The 19,941-nt window shown below is 34.5% G+C and overlaps 1 protein-coding gene across 2 annotated transcripts in view; it reads left to right on the top strand.

Annotated features, from left to right (window-relative positions):
- Nucleotides 1-332: 332 nt before the first annotated feature.
- The window catches only part of LOC136123111 (bifunctional heparan sulfate N-deacetylase/N-sulfotransferase 4), a 239,054-nt gene continuing 219,445 nt past the window's right edge, over nt 333-19,941 (top strand). For both annotated transcript variants that reach the window (XM_065877191.1, XM_065877190.1), the window contains exon 1: nt 333-1,310. In XM_065877191.1, coding sequence (XP_065733263.1) covers nt 333-1,310 — 978 coding nt within the window. The remainder of the gene's footprint in view (nt 1,311-19,941) is intronic.

Below are 19,941 nucleotides of genomic sequence, written 5' to 3'. Positions count from 1 at the left end.
ATGTTTCTTATATATCAGCATAGGTATACACGAAAATACTTATATTACTATTTTTGTTCTAGTCATTATATTTCTCCTCTTTTTCAGGTAATGTTTAGAGGACTCTACAGCAACATTTGTTATTGGACATATTCAAAATCTCTTCAACTTTTACTTTCCTAGTCCACTGTCCTCCAACTTTAACTTGCTTGCAATCCCATCAAACATTTTACATGGTTTGCAATGGTTACATGAACTTGTGGGAAGTAGCATTTGTACCATTTCATACTTTATTTACGATGGCACTTTAGGAAAAGAACTTGGAAAAAGCTTCCAAAGCAGTATTTTAAAAAATGAATCTTGTTGTGAAGCTTCGGAGAAGTTTTCGAACATTGATTGTTCTCTTAGCCACCTTTTGCTTGGTGAGCATTGTCATTTCTGCCTATTTCCTCTACTCTGGCTATAAACAGGAAATGACACTTATGGAAACCACTGCAGCAGCAGAATGTACTGACGTTAAAATCCTACCATATCGGTCAATGGAGCTGAAGACAGTCAAACCTATTGATACATCCAAAACTGATCCTACAGTCCTCCTGTTTGTGGAGAGCCAGTACTCTCAACTTGGTCAAGATATTATCGCTATCTTGGAGTCCAGCCGATTTCAGTTCCATATGGTCATTGCCCCTGGCAAGGGAGACATACCCCCTCTAACAGATAATGGCAAAGGGAAATATATTTTAGTTATTTATGAAAATATTCTGAAGTATGTCAGCATGGACTCATGGAATCGAGAGCTTTTAGAAAAATACTGTGTGGAATACAGTGTTAGTATAATTGGTTTTCATAAAGCCAATGAAAACAGCTCACCGAGTACACAATTAAAAGGTTTTCCATTAAACCTTTTCAATAATCTAGCTCTAAAGGACTGTTTTGTCAACCCTCAGTCTCCTTTGCTGCATATTACCAAAGCCCCTAAGGTTGAGAAAGGCCCTCTTCCTGGGGAAGACTGGACAATTTTCCAGTATAATCATTCAACCTACCAGCCTGTGCTTTTAACTGAATTACAGACAGAAAAATCCCTTTCATCCTTCTCCAGCAAACCACTCTATGCGACGGTGATTCAGGATCTGGGGCTTCATGATGGAATTCAGCGAGTTCTCTTTGGCAACAACTTAAACTTTTGGCTGCACAAGCTCATCTTCATAGATGCCATCTCCTTCTTGTCAGGGAAGAGACTGACATTGTCTTTGGACAGGTATATCCTTGTGGACATTGATGATATCTTTGTTGGGAAGGAAGGAACAAGGATGAATGTCAAAGATGTGAAGGTAAGAACATTTATAAATCACATGATTATTTTTCTTTCACTAACTCTGTGGTATTGATGAAATAGAATTTTGAATATTTTAGACTTCTAATTACTCAAAACTTTAAGATGCAGTAAATTTGAGATAAAATAAGCATTAAAAGTAAAACTTAAACTAAACCTTAACCATTCCTCACCTACCCCCAAAATGCTTCAGAGGAGCATAGAACTAAAATATCCTAAAGAGTATTTGAACTTAATCTCCTTGCCTCTTTTAGATTTTGCCCACCCCAGCCAACACCCCATAGAACAGCCTCCATTACTCCACACATGTTGCAGTTTGTAGCAGTAAGACTAATAACAGTCATGAAAATCTATCGCTGGACAGATCCTCCTGCCCTACTTAGGTTTGACAATGGTGGTTAAAATATAAGATAGAGAAGCAGCCCAAGACTTTTATATAACAAGTAAGCATAGTGCTTGTCTATATGAAATGTTCATACATTTGTAAATATAGATATAAAAAAAAAGTTTTATAGGGGATGTGGTATTGGACTTGACCTCAGGAGCTACCATCACTATCTCTATTATCACGTCATTTTGGGTTACACAGCAGTGTTAACTGGTAGCAGTTCTAGGCTAAGGTCAAATTGGCTTCAGTATAACAAATTCACCCTGTGATTGCTATCAGATAAAGGAAAAGCCAAATATGTTTTACTAAGGTGGGTAGGTAATTCTGAGAATAATTCCCTTTTTTATCATCTTGATTCAAGAGTTTCACTTGTGCCTATCTTGTTTTATATATAATTAAATTCTTTCTGTGAACAAGTAATTTTAGCAAGCATATAAACAAAAATAATAGAACACAGCTTAGAATAATAAAGGAACTAGAGATTGTTAAGATCATGTCATCTTTTTTGTATTTCTGCTGTTAGGCTTTTTATCCTCCAAAGATGAAACCTCAATATAACAGCTTTTTTCCCCATCCTAACACCTTATGACCATTATAATAAAATATTATTAAAACCAGTGAGATAAGTTAACTTTTTAAAAATCTTCAAAATGCATGTGGACCAGTGAACTCTGTTTTTAATGAGCCACTGAATGAAGTATCACTTGACTGGGATCCAAATATTTTATTTTGAGTATTGTTGTAAAGGGATTAAGTGATCCCTCTTGAATTCTGTCTAGATTTTTCTTTTTTTTTTACTTATGCTTTTTTTGTATTTACTATTCCTTTTAATTAATGTAAATTCTAGTTTTAATTTTAAAATCAAAAACTTAAGGCAAGGTCATGTGCTTCAAACGGTTCTCTGAGTGATTCCTATCCTGAAATCCTGAAAGGAAAAGTTTCCTAATTTTAGTCTAATAAACTGTATGAATTGAAAAAGTTCTTTATAACTCTTAACAAATTTTTCCACCTCAAATTCAGCTCTAGCACTTATTCTCAATAGAAAACAAATAGCTATTCACCACTACTCATCTAATATTCAAGGATTACTGAGGACTTCTTGAGTGACATAACCCCAAACAAAATAACAGAATACCAAAATTTAACAAAGGCTGGAACAATGCCACAGACAGATAAAGAATCAGAAAAGTTACATGTGTATATATATTGATATTTATATAGTGTGTATGTATGTGCATATGTAAAGTAATTGTATATTCTATACACACACACACACACAAACACACACACACACGTGCCCATGCTAAGTTAACTGTCACTTTGAAGAAAATACTCTTTTCTGCCCCTTTGTGTGTTGTATCTGGTTCTTGCTCAGAACTATTAACCAAAGAATATCAGAAACTTGACTGGAACTGAAATAACTTGTTGGGTTACTTATAGGTCAATAGGGAATACTGTTTTTCAATATAAAAATTATAGTTCTAGTCTTGGGAATTTGATTTCTCTTTTGACTATTATTTTTTGGATAAATATGATTTTGTGGGAAAGAATCTTGAACTGTGTGTAGAAAAGCTCTGCATACTACCAGTTCTTCATCCTCATGTTCCTTTTCTGGTGGTGTAAGATTTCTTTGCACACTGATAGATGAGGAGAAATCCATCCTCCCTCAAAATCTCCCCAAATTTTCCAGAGCTAGGGTATTGGATAGCTAGTGACATTTTTCTATATTATTCTAAATTAGAGAGTAGAAGTATGCTGTTCCTCAGTAGAACAAATTGAGGAAAGCTGGAGGGTTAGGGTTGAAAAACCTTGGCTATGTGCATGATTGGACCTTCCCCAGGCCACTCCCACGATTGGACTGGGAACACATAGCTGGGAGCAATCAACAACAAATTCAAACGTGGCCTTGACTGCAGCACCACCTCACTCTATGGACAAAACATATACCTGCATATTATTATTTGAGCCAATTTTCTCACTTTGCGGTAGAGATTCTGGATCATACTGTTAAAGAATTCGTGTTTTTAAGGCACAGAATTTGATGCAGTGAAAAGAATGCAAGTTTTTCAACTGAACTTGAAAGTCCATATTCTTTCCACTACATGGTTCTGCCATATCTAAACTAAAGTATATCTAGGTTTTGTGGGGGTTTTTTGAGATTTATGTGCTTTATTTCATCATGCCCTCATCTGACCAAAGCCACTGATATAGAAATTAATATGTCCATTTCTAAGGCAAGCAAAATTAAGCTCAGTTTCAGTAACTGTCATCTGTTAATTAAATTTCACTGTGTATCTAAAAATTCAAGATATGAGTGAAATTTAATGTATAGAAACTTGTAGAAACTAATTGTATTTTGAAAGATTGTGAAATATTAGCTATGAATGAAGTCAGAAAATATCGTCATGTTTTCACTTGTTAATATTTCTGTGTGGTCCTCAAGGCCATCATGAAATACTTCCTGTAAATCTAAAGCTCTATTAGCAAGATGACCTTCATCACCCTATGGAGGGTGATGTCTTATACACTTGAATTTACTCTTTCTTGGTTTTGAAAGTAACTCTTGTTTTCATCATGGCCTTACTTATGTGTAGGTAATGTTCATTCCCAAAGTGATATCAGTTGAGTGATAATGCATTTTTTAGAGAAAAGTAAAATAATAAAGGGCCATCCTGATTATTAAAAACTTAATTTAAAAAGTCTTCTTGCAGACCACTAACCTGATTTCTATGAACAATGTTTTACCCTTGGTTAACACTTGGTATAGTCAAAGAAATTTGATAGAATTGAGAAAATATGTTCTTTTTTTCAGTTTCCATAAGACAGAATAAATGCTCTTTCTCGATGGTGAATGTAAGCTTCCACACTGGAAATGAAATCAAATATATTATTGATGCTATAAATAATTCTGGTGCTTTCATCAGTTCTGTTGACCTGTCATTATTCTCTCTGTTGGCAACAAGGCACCATTATTAGCATTTTATATGTCTTTAGATTTCTTGAAGAAATGCATCCATTTATTCATTGGACATCTACTCTGTATAAGACTATATTTAAGACATTATCTGCCTGAGAAATCCAGACTTTATTTTAAGGTCCTATGTAATCCAGCTCAATTTACCTTTTCAACATCTATTCTTACTGCTACTTAATATACATTGTTTCTGTTAGGCTAGCCCACTGTCTATTCCCCTGCGATGGATTGATAGTGTTTACGTTCACCTCTTTTCTCAGCCTCTAAGCCTTCGCTAAAATACTTTCCTTGAATCTACTCATATTTCAAAAGCTATCTCAAGTCCAACTTCTTATGAGAAGGCAACAGATGCCCTAATGACCCAAACTGAAACTGTGTCCTTAAATAATCACTGACCTTAACTGCCACTTATCATCTTCGTGTACATGAGTCAACTCCAAAATTAGGTGGTGAAACAGTTTTTTCCCATACATCTAATTATGTCTCAACATATGTAATAAGTAATCTTAGACCTGATTTGAAAATATTGTATTGACAGTCATTACACTGTTTTTTAACTGTTTGGTGAGTGCAGAGCTAATTAGTCTCAGAATTGAACTTACTACTTTAAAAAAGAACAATTTAAGGATAGTTTTGAGTTTTGTCTCAAAACAAGTGATATGTATATTTTGAGTCAGAGGCAAAAATAGGGGGAAAAAAATCTATGTTATAAACCTGAAGTCCAAAATAAGCGGCTAGCTGGCTAATTCGTTTGACTCTTTCCCCCACGTAGTGTTTTTAATGGATCTATATACATAGACTGGTATTAAGGTTTGGTCCAGATAAAGCAATTTACCAGTGTCTTAATTTGGATGTCTTTATGCAGTTGTTTGACTCCATATTTCCTGCACTGAAAATCATAGGTTCAAAGATTTATAGTGCAAAAGTAATAAATTGTGCAAATTGAATGACTAAAACAGAGATGTTAAGTTAATAGATATAAAGAAGACAGTTAATAGAGGGTCTTAAAATACAGAGAAATGAGTTTTGGTTAGTCCCAATAGCTATTTGAAAACTGTTCTTAAATAAGGAAATGATATGATGAAAATATTTTTTTTTTTTTGCGGTACACGGGCCTCTCACTGCTGTGGCCTCTCTTGTTGTGGAGCACAGGCTCCCGACGCGCAGGCTCAGCGGCCATAGATCACGGGCCTAGCCGCCCCGCGGCATGTGGGATCTTCCCAGACCGGGGCACGAACCCGTGTCCCCTGCATCGGCAGGCGGACCCTCAACCACTGCGCCACCAGGGAAGCCCTGATGAAAATATTTGAGAAAGGTTTTTTTTATTATTAATGTAAATATCTAAATAAAATCCCAGTTCAAACTTGTAGGAATTACCATGTTTAACAGGAGCCAGATTACTATTAATAGGAAAAAAGAAATCTAGCATAGAAGAGAAGTTAAGACCCTTGTTATAGAGTTGGAAGAGAAAAAGAGAAAAAGAAAGAAATCTCATGATATTTAAAGAAGTGACCTAAGAAAATAGAAAGTTATTGGTTCTATGAGCATCAACAGAGATGATGAGAGGCTACAGTGGCAATTGAAGACTAGTTTTCTAACATTTTACAATTGTAACTGAAACAAGTTGTTATATTTGACAACTTAATAAACATTTTTTAAAGAATCTGTGATATCTTAGAATAAATGGAATCACAATCAAAAAAGGAAAGGAGCCTAAAAGGAAAGGTTGGTATGTGGTAGGTGGACTCCAGATTTGATACATTATCAACCAGTATAGATTCGACAATGCATTACAGTCCAGGCAGCAGGAACTGGATGGATGGCCCGTCAGAGTTAATCAAGCAGCATCTGAAAGCTCCTCGGCAGTTTCTAAGCAAGTGAGCCAGCGTGCAATCAGCAAGTGTAGCATAAGAGCTAGGCAGTGGCCCAGGCAGATGGGGGTCAGCATTTATTGGGATATTTCACAGCAGAATGAATGGATTAGGTTTGTGGGCATAAGTCTTCTTTCTGAAAAAAGAACAGAAGATTGTGGAAGAGGTGGAATTTGACAACATGGAGTTTGGCAGAGAGAACATGACAGAGACCTGGAAGCAGGAACTCAGTCACAACAATAATCCTATAAAGGAGAGAGGACCCATCAGCAAGACTTGTGTGAAACTACAGCCCTGACACTGACTCAGATTCTTTAGATATCCAGGGAAGAATTGCATTTAGAACCTCCTTAGGTGCCCAGATGCAAGAAGTTTATGTACTACTTGAAGACACTCAGTTGGTTCAAAAAAAAAAAGCAGGTACTATCAAAGACTTATAAGAATGATCCATGTTCTATATAAACATAGAGAGAATTACTGTGTCAATTAAAATGTTTTTTAAATTTATTTTTCAGCTGGGAAATATATTTTTAAATTTTTTTATACAATTTTTTAAACTTTGTTTTCCATTTTCAGTTATTACAAAATATTGGCTACACTCCCCATGTTGTACAGTACATCCTGGAGCCGATCTTACACCCAATAGCTTGTGCCACCCACTCCCCCACCCCTATGTTTCCCCTCCTTCCCCTCCCCACTGGTAAACACTAATTTGCTCTCTATATCTGTGTCTGCTTCTTTTTTGTTATATTCACTAATTTGTTGTATTTTTTAGATTCCGCATATAAGTGATATCATACAGTATTTGTCTTTCTCTGTCTGACTTATTTCAGTTAGCATAATACCCTACAAGTCCATCCATGTTGCTGCAAATGGCAAAATTTCGTTCTTTTTTATGTCTGATTAGTTTTCCATTGTGTGTGTGTGTGTGTATGTATATATATATATATATATATATATATATATATATATATACATATACACCACAGCTTCTTTATCCATTCATCTGTTCATGGACATTTAGGTTGCTTCCATATCTTGGCAATTGTAAATAATGCTGCTATGAACATTGGGGTGCATTTAAGATGTTTCATGTAAGTAGAGTTTGATTTGACCGGAAAGAGAAGCTACATATAAGTATTTTGGCAGAGTCAATATTGTCCTCAAATATACTCGGAGGAGGACAGCCACTGTACAGGGTATATTTAATTGTAATTATCTTTCTTTCATCTAAAGTCTCAATGTAAGTGTCCCAGGTTTTTTTTTTCTTCTGAATTCTTTCAAGTAGCCATATATTTAACTCTGTAAATGGAAGGAAAAACTATTTTTCCAAATAAATATTCCTTTATGGAAGCAAATAGGGTCTTTCTCCACTTTAAAAAAAAAAGTCAAAATTATATGAAAGTATACTTTTAAATGGTAAGAATGAAAAACGTGAGAAAATATACACCAGTAATATCTCTTCCAAACTGGGCATTCAGCTAAAAACATTTACAGTTTATATATTAACTTAATATAATTTAATTCAATGCTCAAATCACTTATTTCTCACCTATGGGCTCTGTATATTCTTCACTATAGAGTTTACACAAATATGTGAAATATTAGGTTCTTGATTTCAGTAGTATAGACAAGACATATTCACAATTATCAACATTACGAGGCAGAATACAATATGTGCCATGACAACATTACTATGGGCAATGGGAACAAAGGAAGAGAAACGATATTTCTTCTTCTAGTAATTAGGGAGATTTCTTGGAGGAGGTGACATTTGAGTCTTCTGTGATGGTTTGACAGAACACTAGCAAATCAAGATGGTGAAGTAGATTCTTGGCCAGCAGGTCAGCCCAAGTTCAGACTTGGCTGAGACTATCAGGACAAATGTTAAGTTGCTTGTCTTAGTTGGATGATAAAGTAAATAAGAAATAGTAGTGGGACTAAATGCTGAAGATTTGGTTGTGGCCATAATATGGAGCTCTCTGGGTAGAAGGATCCATTTGAATCACTGAAGATTTTAAGCCAGACAGTGACATGATCAGATCTAGGATTGAAGAAAAATATATTGTTTGAATAGGGAGATATTTTTGAGAAGACCTAAAAGAGCCTATTACAACTATATGGGCATAATAATTATTATACATGTTTTAAAATAGTATTTATTTGGCATATTAAAAGACACTAAGCACTGGGATAATCATTAACAGGCAGTATATCATTTAATACGACAACACTAAGAGGAAATATTTTGTACATTTTCTGAATGAGTAAAATGAGGCATAGCAATATCGATACTCATCTAGCTAGTAAGTAGCGGAGCAAACCCAGACTATTTGTCCTGAATGTCTAAGCTTTCTTTTAGAATACAATGCCTTGTGTTTGGGTTTCAGTCTGGGCATCTACACTTACTAGTTAACCCCGAACACGTCTGAAAACCTCTCCAATTCTCAGATTGCAAATCTGTAGAACCGATGGAAAGCAACACAGTTCTTAGTATTGGGATGAGCCCTGAATGAGATAAGCACTAGAAAGCTTCTAGGACAGAGCCTGGCCTGACAGAGCCAAGACAGAGCTTGGTGGCAGTCATGATGGAAAGGGGAGACTGGGAGAGACCATGCAGGATTGACAGGACTTGGAAACATGCTCAGTGAAGGAGCAAAAAAAAAAAAGGTGCAGATGCTGTAGTATCATGGGTTTTAGCCTGAGTGTGTCCATAAACATATGCAGAATCGGGCAGAGGAAAAGGTGCTAGGAAGATGAGGAGTTTGGTTTAAGATCTAATGACTTAACATAGGACATCCAGATGTAGGCATTTGAAAAAATAGATCTAGAGTTTCAGACACCATCAGAGGTGGCAGTATAGTTTTAGAAACCATCAAGCATAATACTTGCAATCTTAGTTATGATAACTAAAGGGAAGGAATCAAATAAGAAGGAAAACAGGTGGAATGCATCATTTTGGATATCCTGTAATAAACCCAGGGTCATAACAAGTTAGTTTCAGACAGAGAAAAATTGTTTCATGTACCGAGATGCTAGCCATCCCCTCAGGCTCTCTGGTTATAAGGAAGAAAGCCTAAAACTTCAGTAAGTACCAGAAGTCCTCAGGAAAATTAAATTAAAGGAATGTCTAACTGGGGACACACTGTGTTCATGCAGCAGAGAAGGCACAATCTTTCATCTGGAACTTGGCATTTTGAATTTTTTTTCCATCCTATTTATGACCCTTTGATTAACAAGAATTGCAGTAGGACCCCCTCCTAACATGACTGTGAGATGTACCAAATGACGCTATGTTACAAATATTTCTGAAATTTTTAATGATATCTAGGGGTTAAGTATTAAATGAACAAAGAAGCTAAATCTTCATTTTAGTTACTGTACCCAGAAATTATATTCTACTCAGAGCATTTTACTTAGTTTTTATGTATTTATTTTCTTGATGACATCAGTTATTGTGAAGATGTCTATTTTTCGTTAGAAACAGGAGTTTAGAGGCATACGTTCATTTACACCTGTCTTCTGCTGTTAATCAATTATTATCATTTAAAAAGCATATTTTAAAACAAGACCTGTTACCAAGTAAGGATGTTCTGTTCAGGACAAACTACATTTTAATTTAGGATTAGACATTCCCTGAATTCATTTGCACTCAAAACAGGCTAAATAGTAATGGATCTAACACTAACTTGAGTGCTCACTTTGTTAGTTCACAGTGTAAGATAATTACTGAGCAGAGAGCAATCTCTTGATACACCAGGGGAAGAACACAAAGTCCGTGTTGCTCCATTTTGCTACTCAAGGTGTAGCAATTGTCTCCATAGGAAAGAGAAGATATTAGGAAATATTTTGGTAAGAGCAGCCAAGCTGGTCACCTCCCAGCAAGGAGGAAAACATCCCCTATTAGAGCCTTTAAATCTCATGGTTAATGCCTTAAAAGCCCTGGGGATAAGCACAGGGGATATTTTCTGATTGGTTTTGTATATTTTGTTATTCTCTGTGATTATATAAATAGTGATTAATTAATTAGCCAATTAGCTCAGATTATTATAAGACTTTTCAGCTAAGACCAGCTAAGTGTTGTTGTTCATGATAATCATCAAAATATGCTACAAAATTGTTTCGTATCTGAAGAATGACTGAAGAGAAAAACAAAATAAAAACTTGCTCCTTTTATACTCCCTGTAGAAATACAGTGTGTTCTGAAATATATTAAATTATCATGGAGAAAAGCACCTTGATTATAGAATCTTGTGGCAGGTAGAATATATTATTATTCAGATAACAGATTAAGCTGTTAAAGCAGTCATAGACATTGCATTTTATTTTCATTCAACTCTTCATTTTTTTATGTCTACCCTGAGCTTTGCTCTCTAGCTCTTTGCTGGGATTGATAATTTCCATCCACTACTCTTTACTTCTTTTTTTTAATTGAAATATAGTTGACATATAATATTATGTTAATTTCTGGTGTACTACATAGCGATTTGATATTTGCATACTTAATGATTGATCACCACTGTAAGTCTAATCACCATCATCAAACAAAGTTATTATAATATTATTGACCATATTTCCTATGCTGTGTATTATATCACTGTAGCTTATTTATTTTATCACTGGAGGTTTGTACTTCTTTATTTGCCTTACCTGTGTCGACCAACCATCCACTCCACTCTCTTCTGGGAACAACCAGTTTGTCCTCTATAAATATGAGTCTGTTTTCATTCTGTTTCTTTGCTTTGTTTTTTAAGATTCCACATATAAGTGAGAACATGCAGTATTTGCCTTTCTCTATCTGATTTATCTCACTTAGCATGATACCCTCTAGATCCATTCCTGTCTTCACAGATGGCAAGATTTCATTCTTTATGGCTGAGTAATATTACATTGTACATATATACCACATATTCTTTATCCATTCTTCTATCGATGGAGAAGTTGCTTCCATACCTTGGCTACCATAAATAATACTGTAATGAACACTGGGGTTCATAAATCTTTTGGAATTAGTGCTTTTATTTTCTTCAGATAAATACCCAGATGTGAAATTGCCAGACATATAATAGTTCTATTTTCAATTTTTTTAGAAACCTCCATACTGTTTTCCATAATGGACACATCAATTTACAGTCTCTCCAACAGTGGACGAGGACTCCCTTTTCTCCACATCCTCACCAACACTCGTTATTTGTTGTTGTTTTGTTGATAGTCATTCTGACAGATGTGAGGTGGTATTTCATTGTGGTTTTGATTTACATTTACCTGATGATTAGTGATGTTGAGCATCTTTTCATGTGTCTGTTGGCCATCTGTATGTCTTTTTTGAAAAAATGTCTATTTATATCTTCTGACCATTTTTTAATCAGATTGTATGTTTTTTTTGATGTTGAGTTGTGAGAGTTTTGTGTATTTTGAATATTAACCCGTATCAGATATATCATTTATAAATGTCTTGTCACATTCAGTAGGCTGCCTTCTCATTTTGTTGATGGCTTCCTTCCCTGTACAAAACCTTTTTAGTTTGATGTAGTCTTATTTGTTTATTTTCGCTTTATTTCTTTTGCCTGAGGAGATAAATCCAAAAATATATTGCCAAGATCGATGTCAAAGAGGATACTGCCTATGTTTTCTTCCAGGAGTTTTATGGTTCCCAGTCTTACTTTAAGTCTTTAATCCATTTTGAGTTTATTTTTGTATATGGTGTGAGGAAATGTTCTAATTTCATTCTTTTACATGTAGCTATCCAGTTTTCTGAGCACCATTTATTGAACAGGTTATCTTTTCCCCATTGTATATTCTTGCCTCCTTTGTTGTAGATTAGTTAACTATAGAAATGTAGAGTTTATTTCTGGGCTGTCTGTCCTGTTCCATTGATCTATGCATCTATTTTTGTGCCAGTGCCATAGTGTTTTGATTACTGTAGCTTTGTAGTATAGTCTGAAGTCAGGGCCTGTGATTCCTCCAGCCTTGTGTGGTTATCCTCCCATTTGTGGGGTGCCACCCAGAATTGTGGATCCTAACTATACTGCATCTCTGTACTACCACCCATCTCATGTGGCTCTTTATATCTTTAGTTGTTGAAATATTTTTTTCTGTTAGTCTCCAGGTCATTCTCATAGATAGTTGCTCTGTAAATAGTTGTAATTTTGGTCTGCCCATGATAAGAGATGAGTTCAGAGTCTCGTTTTGAATTCAGAGCTATTTTGGCCTCTTTTTTTTTTTCAAATAAATCAGGTATTCCTCTGATGTGTCTCTTAATTACTATAATATTGAAATACTTTATACATTCTAAGGAGTGTATATATGGAATATCTATAATTAAAGCATGATAATAAGAACAGTCTTGTACACACCACTTAGCTTAGGATATAGAATGTTACCAGCACTTTTTAAGTTACATACTACTTTTTCCACTGGAGAGGTAACTAGCTACTATACATATTCTCTGCAGCTTTTTTCCTTACTTTTTTTTTTTTTTTTTTTACGCGGACCTCTCACTGTTGTGGTCTCTCCTGTTGCGGAGCACAGGCTCTGGACGTGCAGGTTCAGTGGCTATGGCTCACGGGACTCGCCGCTCCACAGCATGTGGGATCTTCCTGGACCGGGGCACGAACCCGTGTCCCCTGCATTGGCAGGCGGACTCTCAAGCACTGCACCACCAGGGAAGCCCCTTTCCTTACTTTTATGCCCGGTATTCATCCACATTGATGCTTATCTCTAGTTCACTAAACTTAATTTCTTTGAGTGTTTGTTCTCTCCAGTGTTGGTATTTTCAGACTTTTAAATTTTTTGGCTATTTGATGGGCCTAAAATTGTATATGAGTTATTATTAGCATTTTTTCTGTTTACTTATGAGGTTGAATAGCTTTTCTTATACTTACTGACCATTATATTTTTTTAAGTTTTTAAAAAACTTTTAATTGACCTGAAAATAAGTCGTAAAATATCACATTTCATCTTAAATACCTCAGCATTGATTTCACACTCACTATTACTTTTCCAATATTAACCTCATTTCACATATAAGTAGAAATGTTCATAACTTTTGGACTATATCACATATTATAAATAGAGCAATATTCCAAAATCTTTTTCAACATACTAAATTAGAAATCACTTAAAATACTAATTTAAATGATAAAATTTGTTTACTTATGTGTTATAGTTTGCCTAATTTGTTTAATTATTTTAAGGAATTCTCACTCTTATAAATGCTGCATTCAACCTACAATTAAAGAAAAAGTAATATTTTTTTGTCTCTGGAGAAATGTTCATATGAAATACTGCTTCTAGAAAAAATGTATCATTTCTTATTATACAAACTCCCAAATATATACCAGCCTCCCAAATAATATTTAATAATACATAAGATGGGCCCTCACAATTGGCTCCATCTTAGTCCCCACATTCAAGACATAAATTTTAAACTATAAGCTATGTTTCAAATATTAAATTTCTATCCTATTTGAATATTTTAAATGAAATTTTAGTTTTTGTTGCATAACTACAATTTAAATTCTGTTTTTAAATTTCTTAGACTGCTGGTAATTGTTTACTTGATTGCAACTTTTTGATGATTAAAGAAGACTACCTCCTTGACCTCTCAAAATAAAAACACACTTTGTATTTTCACAGTGAAAAGGAAGTTATAGTAATTTACAGGAAATACAGGAAATTGCTCTCTCTTTCAAAAACTTTTACTAAATTGAGACATAAGAATGTCTCTGCTGACAGTTGTTCATCTTAAGGCCAATGAACCTTGTTGGACATTTTTTTTCAAATGGCACAAATGAAAAAAGACCTAGCAAATTTTGCAGAATGTAGTAGGAAGACATTGATTGACAACTGTGTAGCAGTACTCTGGAGTATAAATGAATTCCATTTGAATGATTTAGATACCAAAATAGCCATTGTTACCATATTGTATTTGTCACTTATTACATAGAATATAAACAATACAGGAAATAAAGGGGAGGTAGAAAAGAAAACATCCTAGGGAAGACAAGAGCTCTTGAAATAACAGGATTTCATTTTATTTTTTCATCTTTATTGGAGTATAATTGCTTTACAATGTTGTGTTAGTTTCTGCTGTACAACAAAGTGAATCAGCTATATGTATACATATATCTCCATATCCCCTCATCTTGAGCCTCCCTCCCACCCTCCCTATCGCACCCCTCTAGTTCGTCACAAACCATCGAGCTGATCTACCTGTGCTATGCAAGCAGCTTCCCACTAGCCATCCATTTTACATTTGGTAGTGTATATATGTCAGTGCTACTCAGTCATTTCATCCCAGCTTCCCTTCCCCCCACCATGTCCTCAAGTCCCTTCTCTATGTCTGTGTCTTTATTCCTGCTCTGCCACTAGGCTCATCAGTACTGTGTTTTTAGATTCCGTATATATGCATTAGCGTACGTATTTGTTTTTGTCTTTCTGACTTACTTTACTCTGTATGACAGACTCTAGGTCCATCCAGCTCACTACAAATAACTCAATTTTGTTCCTTTTCATGGCTGAGTAATATTCCATTGTATATATGTGCCACATCTCCTTCATTCATTCATCTGTCGATGGATATTTAGGTTGCTTCCATGTCCTGGCTAATGTAAATAGTGCTGCTGCAATGAACACTGCGGAACATGTATCTTTTTGAATTATGGCTTTCTCAGGGTATATGCCCAGTCGTGGGATTGCTAGGTAATACGATAGTACTATTTTTAGTTTTTCAAGAAACCTCCATACTGTTCTCCATAGGGGCTGTATCAATTTACATTCCCACCAACAGTGCAGGAGGGTTCCCTTTTCTCCGCACCCTCTCCAGCATTTATTGTTTCTAGATTTTTTGATGATGGCCTTTCTGACTGGTGTGAGGTGATACCTCATTTTGGTTTTGATTTGCATTTCTCTAATGATGAGTGATGTTGAACATCTTTTCATGTGTTTGTTGGCCATCTGTATGTCTTCTTTGGAGAAATGTATATTTAGGTCTTTTGCCCATTTTTGGATTGGGTTGTTTGTTTTTTGATATTGAGCTGCATGAGCTGCTTGTATATTTTGGAGATTAATCCTTTGTCAGTTGCTTCATTTGCAAATATTTTCTCCCATTCTGAGAGTTGTCTTTTCATCTTCTTTATGGTTTCCTTTGCTGTGCAAAAGCTTATAAGTTTCACTAGGTCCCATTTGTTTATTTTTTGTTTTTATTTCCATTACTCTAGGAGGTGGGTCAAAAAGGATCTTGCTGTGATTTATGTCATAGTGTTCTGCCTATGTTTTCTTCTAAGGGTTTAGTAGTGTCTGGCCTTACATTTAGGTCTTTAATCCATTTTGAGTTTATTTTTGTGTATGGTATTCGGAAGTGTTCTAATTTCATTCTTCTACATGTAGCTGTCCAGTTTTCCCAGCACCACTTATTGAAGAAGCTGTCTTTTCTCCATTGTATATTCTTGCCTCCTTTATCAAAGATAAGGTGACCATATGTGTGTGGGTTTATCTCTGGGCTTTCTATCCTGTTTCATTGATCTATATTTCTGTTTTTGTGCCAGTACCATACTGTCTTGATTACTGTAGCTTTGTAGTATAGTCTGTAGTCAAGGAGCCTGATTCCTGCAGCTCTGTTTTTCTTTCTCAAGATTGCTTTGGCTATTCGGGGTCTTTTGTGTTTCCATACAAATTGTAAAATTTTTTGTTCTAGTTCTGTGAGAAAATGCCTTTGATAATTTGGTAGGGATTGCATTGAATCCATAGTTTGCTCTGGATAGTATAGTCATTTTCACAATGTTGATTCTTCCAATCCAAGAACATGGTATATCTCTCCATCTGTTTGTATCATCTTTGATTTCTTTCATCATTGTCTTATAGTTTTCTGCATACAGGTCTTTTGCCTCCTTAGGTAGGTTTATTCCTAGGCATTTTATTCTTTTTGTTGCAGTGGTAAATGGGAGTGTTTCCTTAATTTCTCTTTCTGATTTTTCATTGTTAGTGTATAGGAATGCAAGAGATTTCTGTGCATTAATTTTATATCCTGCTACTTTACCAAATTCATTGATTAGCTCTAGTAGTTTTCTGGTGGCATCTTTAGGATTTTCTATGTATAGTATCATGTCATGTGCAAACAGTGACACTTTTACTTCTCTTTTCCAATTTGTATTCCTTTTATTTCTTCTCTGATTGCCATGGCTAAAACTTCCATTTTTAGAGTTTTAATGGGAATAACTCAAGTTAAGACAGGCCAAGTAGCTCATATACCAAAGCTTTAGAGAGAGCTTACCTAGTAAGATTAAGTGAGTTCCAGGTACACTATTATAAAAGTTTTAAGATTTCTTGTGACTGCTCCTTATGTGCCTTTGTAGAATGTTTTTCTTAGTTGCTACTAGTTAAAAATCTTAGAAAACTTTGAAATGTTTGTGACTAATTTTCGGGGTTAGTAGAGAATAGAATAACTGTATGAATGCACTTTTATATAAAGAAAGAAATTTGGATGCAACACAAGGTAGTGGTAGATTAGAAAAAGTGGGTTAAGAGAGAAATATTCTATATAAAATTTTTCTTTAGAAGACTTTTATAAGGAAAAATCATTGAATTCTCTAGGTTAATAATGTCTACAGCTTTGACATTCTTCTATGGCTGTCCTTGGTCTCTGCACGTCTGTGCTTGTTCTCAGCTCACTGGAAAACCAAATGCATCTCTTTGTAATTCTCACTGTAAAATATTACATCCATGTATGGTCTCATATGTACCAAATGGAACCCCTTCCCTAATGAAGGTAAGATAAGGCATGATGAAATGAAACACTATGGATGTCCACAGGTATGTGGTTAGAGCAAAGGGGCAAAATGCAACTTTGTTAATTCCCTAAGATTATATTGCTCATTCCATACCCAGCTTAATCTCCCTTCCAATAGCTCTTCACTTTGGTTATGAACAATTCTCACTGTACTTATTGTTACAATCAGGAGAAGTCAATTGATTTTTTTTCTTTTTCTTATTTTGGTTGTTGGGGATGGAGTTATACTTTGGACAGTTCTCTTCATCATACTGAGGTTTTAATAATTTTCTGTTCAGTGCTATATGCTAATAGGAAAGAATATAATTCTTGGTTCTTGGTCTCAATAAATTCAATCTTGATTGTGTGTGTGTGCCCGTGCATGCGCACGTTAGAACTTTGCACAGTGCCAGGTGCTCATCGGTTCTGACTCTTTGAAACCATTTTTTAAATAAAAATCACAATTAATTTTTGCTACGTGCTAAGTTTATATAATTTAATTCTAAGTCTTTTTTACTGCTCTACTTAAGAAAAATGTTTGGAGTCCCTGTGGAGTACAATTTCACTTTGTACTACTGAAAAAAGGGAATTAAAAGAGATCTTGAAATTGAAACTGTTTCAGAATATGCTACATTTAAACATTGCTGTATTTACTTTAGAGCAGAAGAAATGGGTTCAAAGCTGTGTGTTCTGCTGTAGAAAAGCACATCTGGATTTCAATGTCTTAAAATGTTAAAAAAAAAAAAGGGAAAAAAATAAAAGAAAAAAATAGGTGGTGTGCATTGGCAGGGGTAAAGTTAAACTATGTTTTAAAATCTCAGAACAAAGTAATAAAATTTAACAGGAAAACAAAAAGAATTGCTTCCTATATTGGAAACCAAAACATAGAAGAGGCAAGTATATTACTAGGATAACTAGCTCATCCAAATTTAAAAAGCAGTTTTATAGTGCTTAGCTTGAAAACCGTTGTTATAGCAACAAACCCACCACAAAAAAATTATCAAATACATTTTTTCCATCTGCAATAGTATTATTGATGTTGCTTTGCTATTCAAATGCAAGTAAAAGAATAAGCACTTAGGGCAATAATACAGTTTAATATCATTAACATAATTCAAACAGTTAAAAAAGTCCTGTTCATCAGGACAGTAATCCTGATGTAAATCAACAGCTCTGAAAAGATAAAAGTATCATTTCCTATGCACAGTAAGGAGGAAAAAAAAAAGGTGGGAAGGGGTCCCTCTCTATATATTTATTTATATACAAATGCAAACATGTGTATACATATATACATATATAGAGAGAAAACATGTCTGTGTGTGTATATATATATTCCTATAAAAGACATCAGGCATCTAGATAAACACACATCTGAACCCTGCCCATTTCTGATGTGAGTGTGTGCATGCACTCAAGTGTGTGTATATATGTGTGTAGCTATGCAGAAAATTTCTAGTCACAAAAAACAAAGCTGTATCTGTGTATCCAAGTCATTGATTCAAGCACTGTGGGTAAATTGATATGTTTATTAAGTCAGCCAAAATAATAGCCTTGCAGGACTAAATTGAAATATTTAAACAGTTCATGCTAAATGTAAACTGCATACCTATATGCAACTGTTTTCAGAAACAAAACTGGATTTTTTGTTTTGACTGGATTTTAAAATTTTGACTGGATTTAAAAATTTTGAAATTTCTGCCAGATGTCTTATAATATAAGCATAGTTTTAGCGTATTTACTGTGATTGGATCACTTGACTGAAAGAGAAATGAAATAATAGGGATGCCATAGTAAAGAATGGAATTGACGTGTTAGAATGGACATTTCAAAACAAAGCAATAGGTAAAAAAGCAACAATAATAGAAAATAATTTTTATTATTACTGACTGTGCAAAGCATTATTCTTAGTGTTCTATGGATTTTAATTCAAATCCTCAAAACAATCTAAGTCATGAGTGCTTCTAGTAATCCATTTTACAGAAGAAGCAACAGAGATGCTTTGAGTTTAAACATTTGTTCAAAGTTACATAACCAGAAGGTAGGAAAGTTGTTATTTGAATTCTGAAAGTCTTAATTCCTACCAAATATACTACAGTGCCTCTTAATATTGACTTTTGATCTTGAATTTTTCCATCGATCATTACATTTGCAGAGTGTTTGCTTTTCTCTATATAGTTTTCTTTGAACAAATATTTTGTAATTTGACTATCCTCATTAGAAGATGTAACCCTAATAAATGAAAATTTAAGATAGGAATCATAATTCATAATTTGTTCCTTTGCCAAGCTCATCTAATACCTTTATATTTTTTAACATAAGATAGTGAAGCTTAACTTAAAAATTATTAGATATTATGTATCTATTAAATTCCTCCATTATGAGCATTTGATTTTGATAAATCATCCAAATGTATGTATTAAATATACATATGTGTTTGTATATTTAATCACATTCATAAAAGTGATTATTCTCCAAAGATCTGAAAATTTGTCTCCTTACAGCTAGTTTGTTCAGTTCTTACCACGTAATACTGGAAGGAAGAAAAGCTTTTTAGAAATGTATTTTATTTATCTCAAGACTATTTTCTAATGCTACATATATATTACTATTAACGGTTTGCTTGTTGTT

This window comes from Phocoena phocoena, chromosome 5 (genome assembly GCF_963924675.1).
Source record: "Phocoena phocoena chromosome 5, mPhoPho1.1, whole genome shotgun sequence".
NCBI classification, from domain to species: Eukaryota; Metazoa; Chordata; class Mammalia; order Artiodactyla; family Phocoenidae; genus Phocoena; species Phocoena phocoena.
The sequence above is the reverse complement of the archived record's forward strand: the minus strand, read 5'-3'. Positions and strand labels throughout refer to the sequence as shown.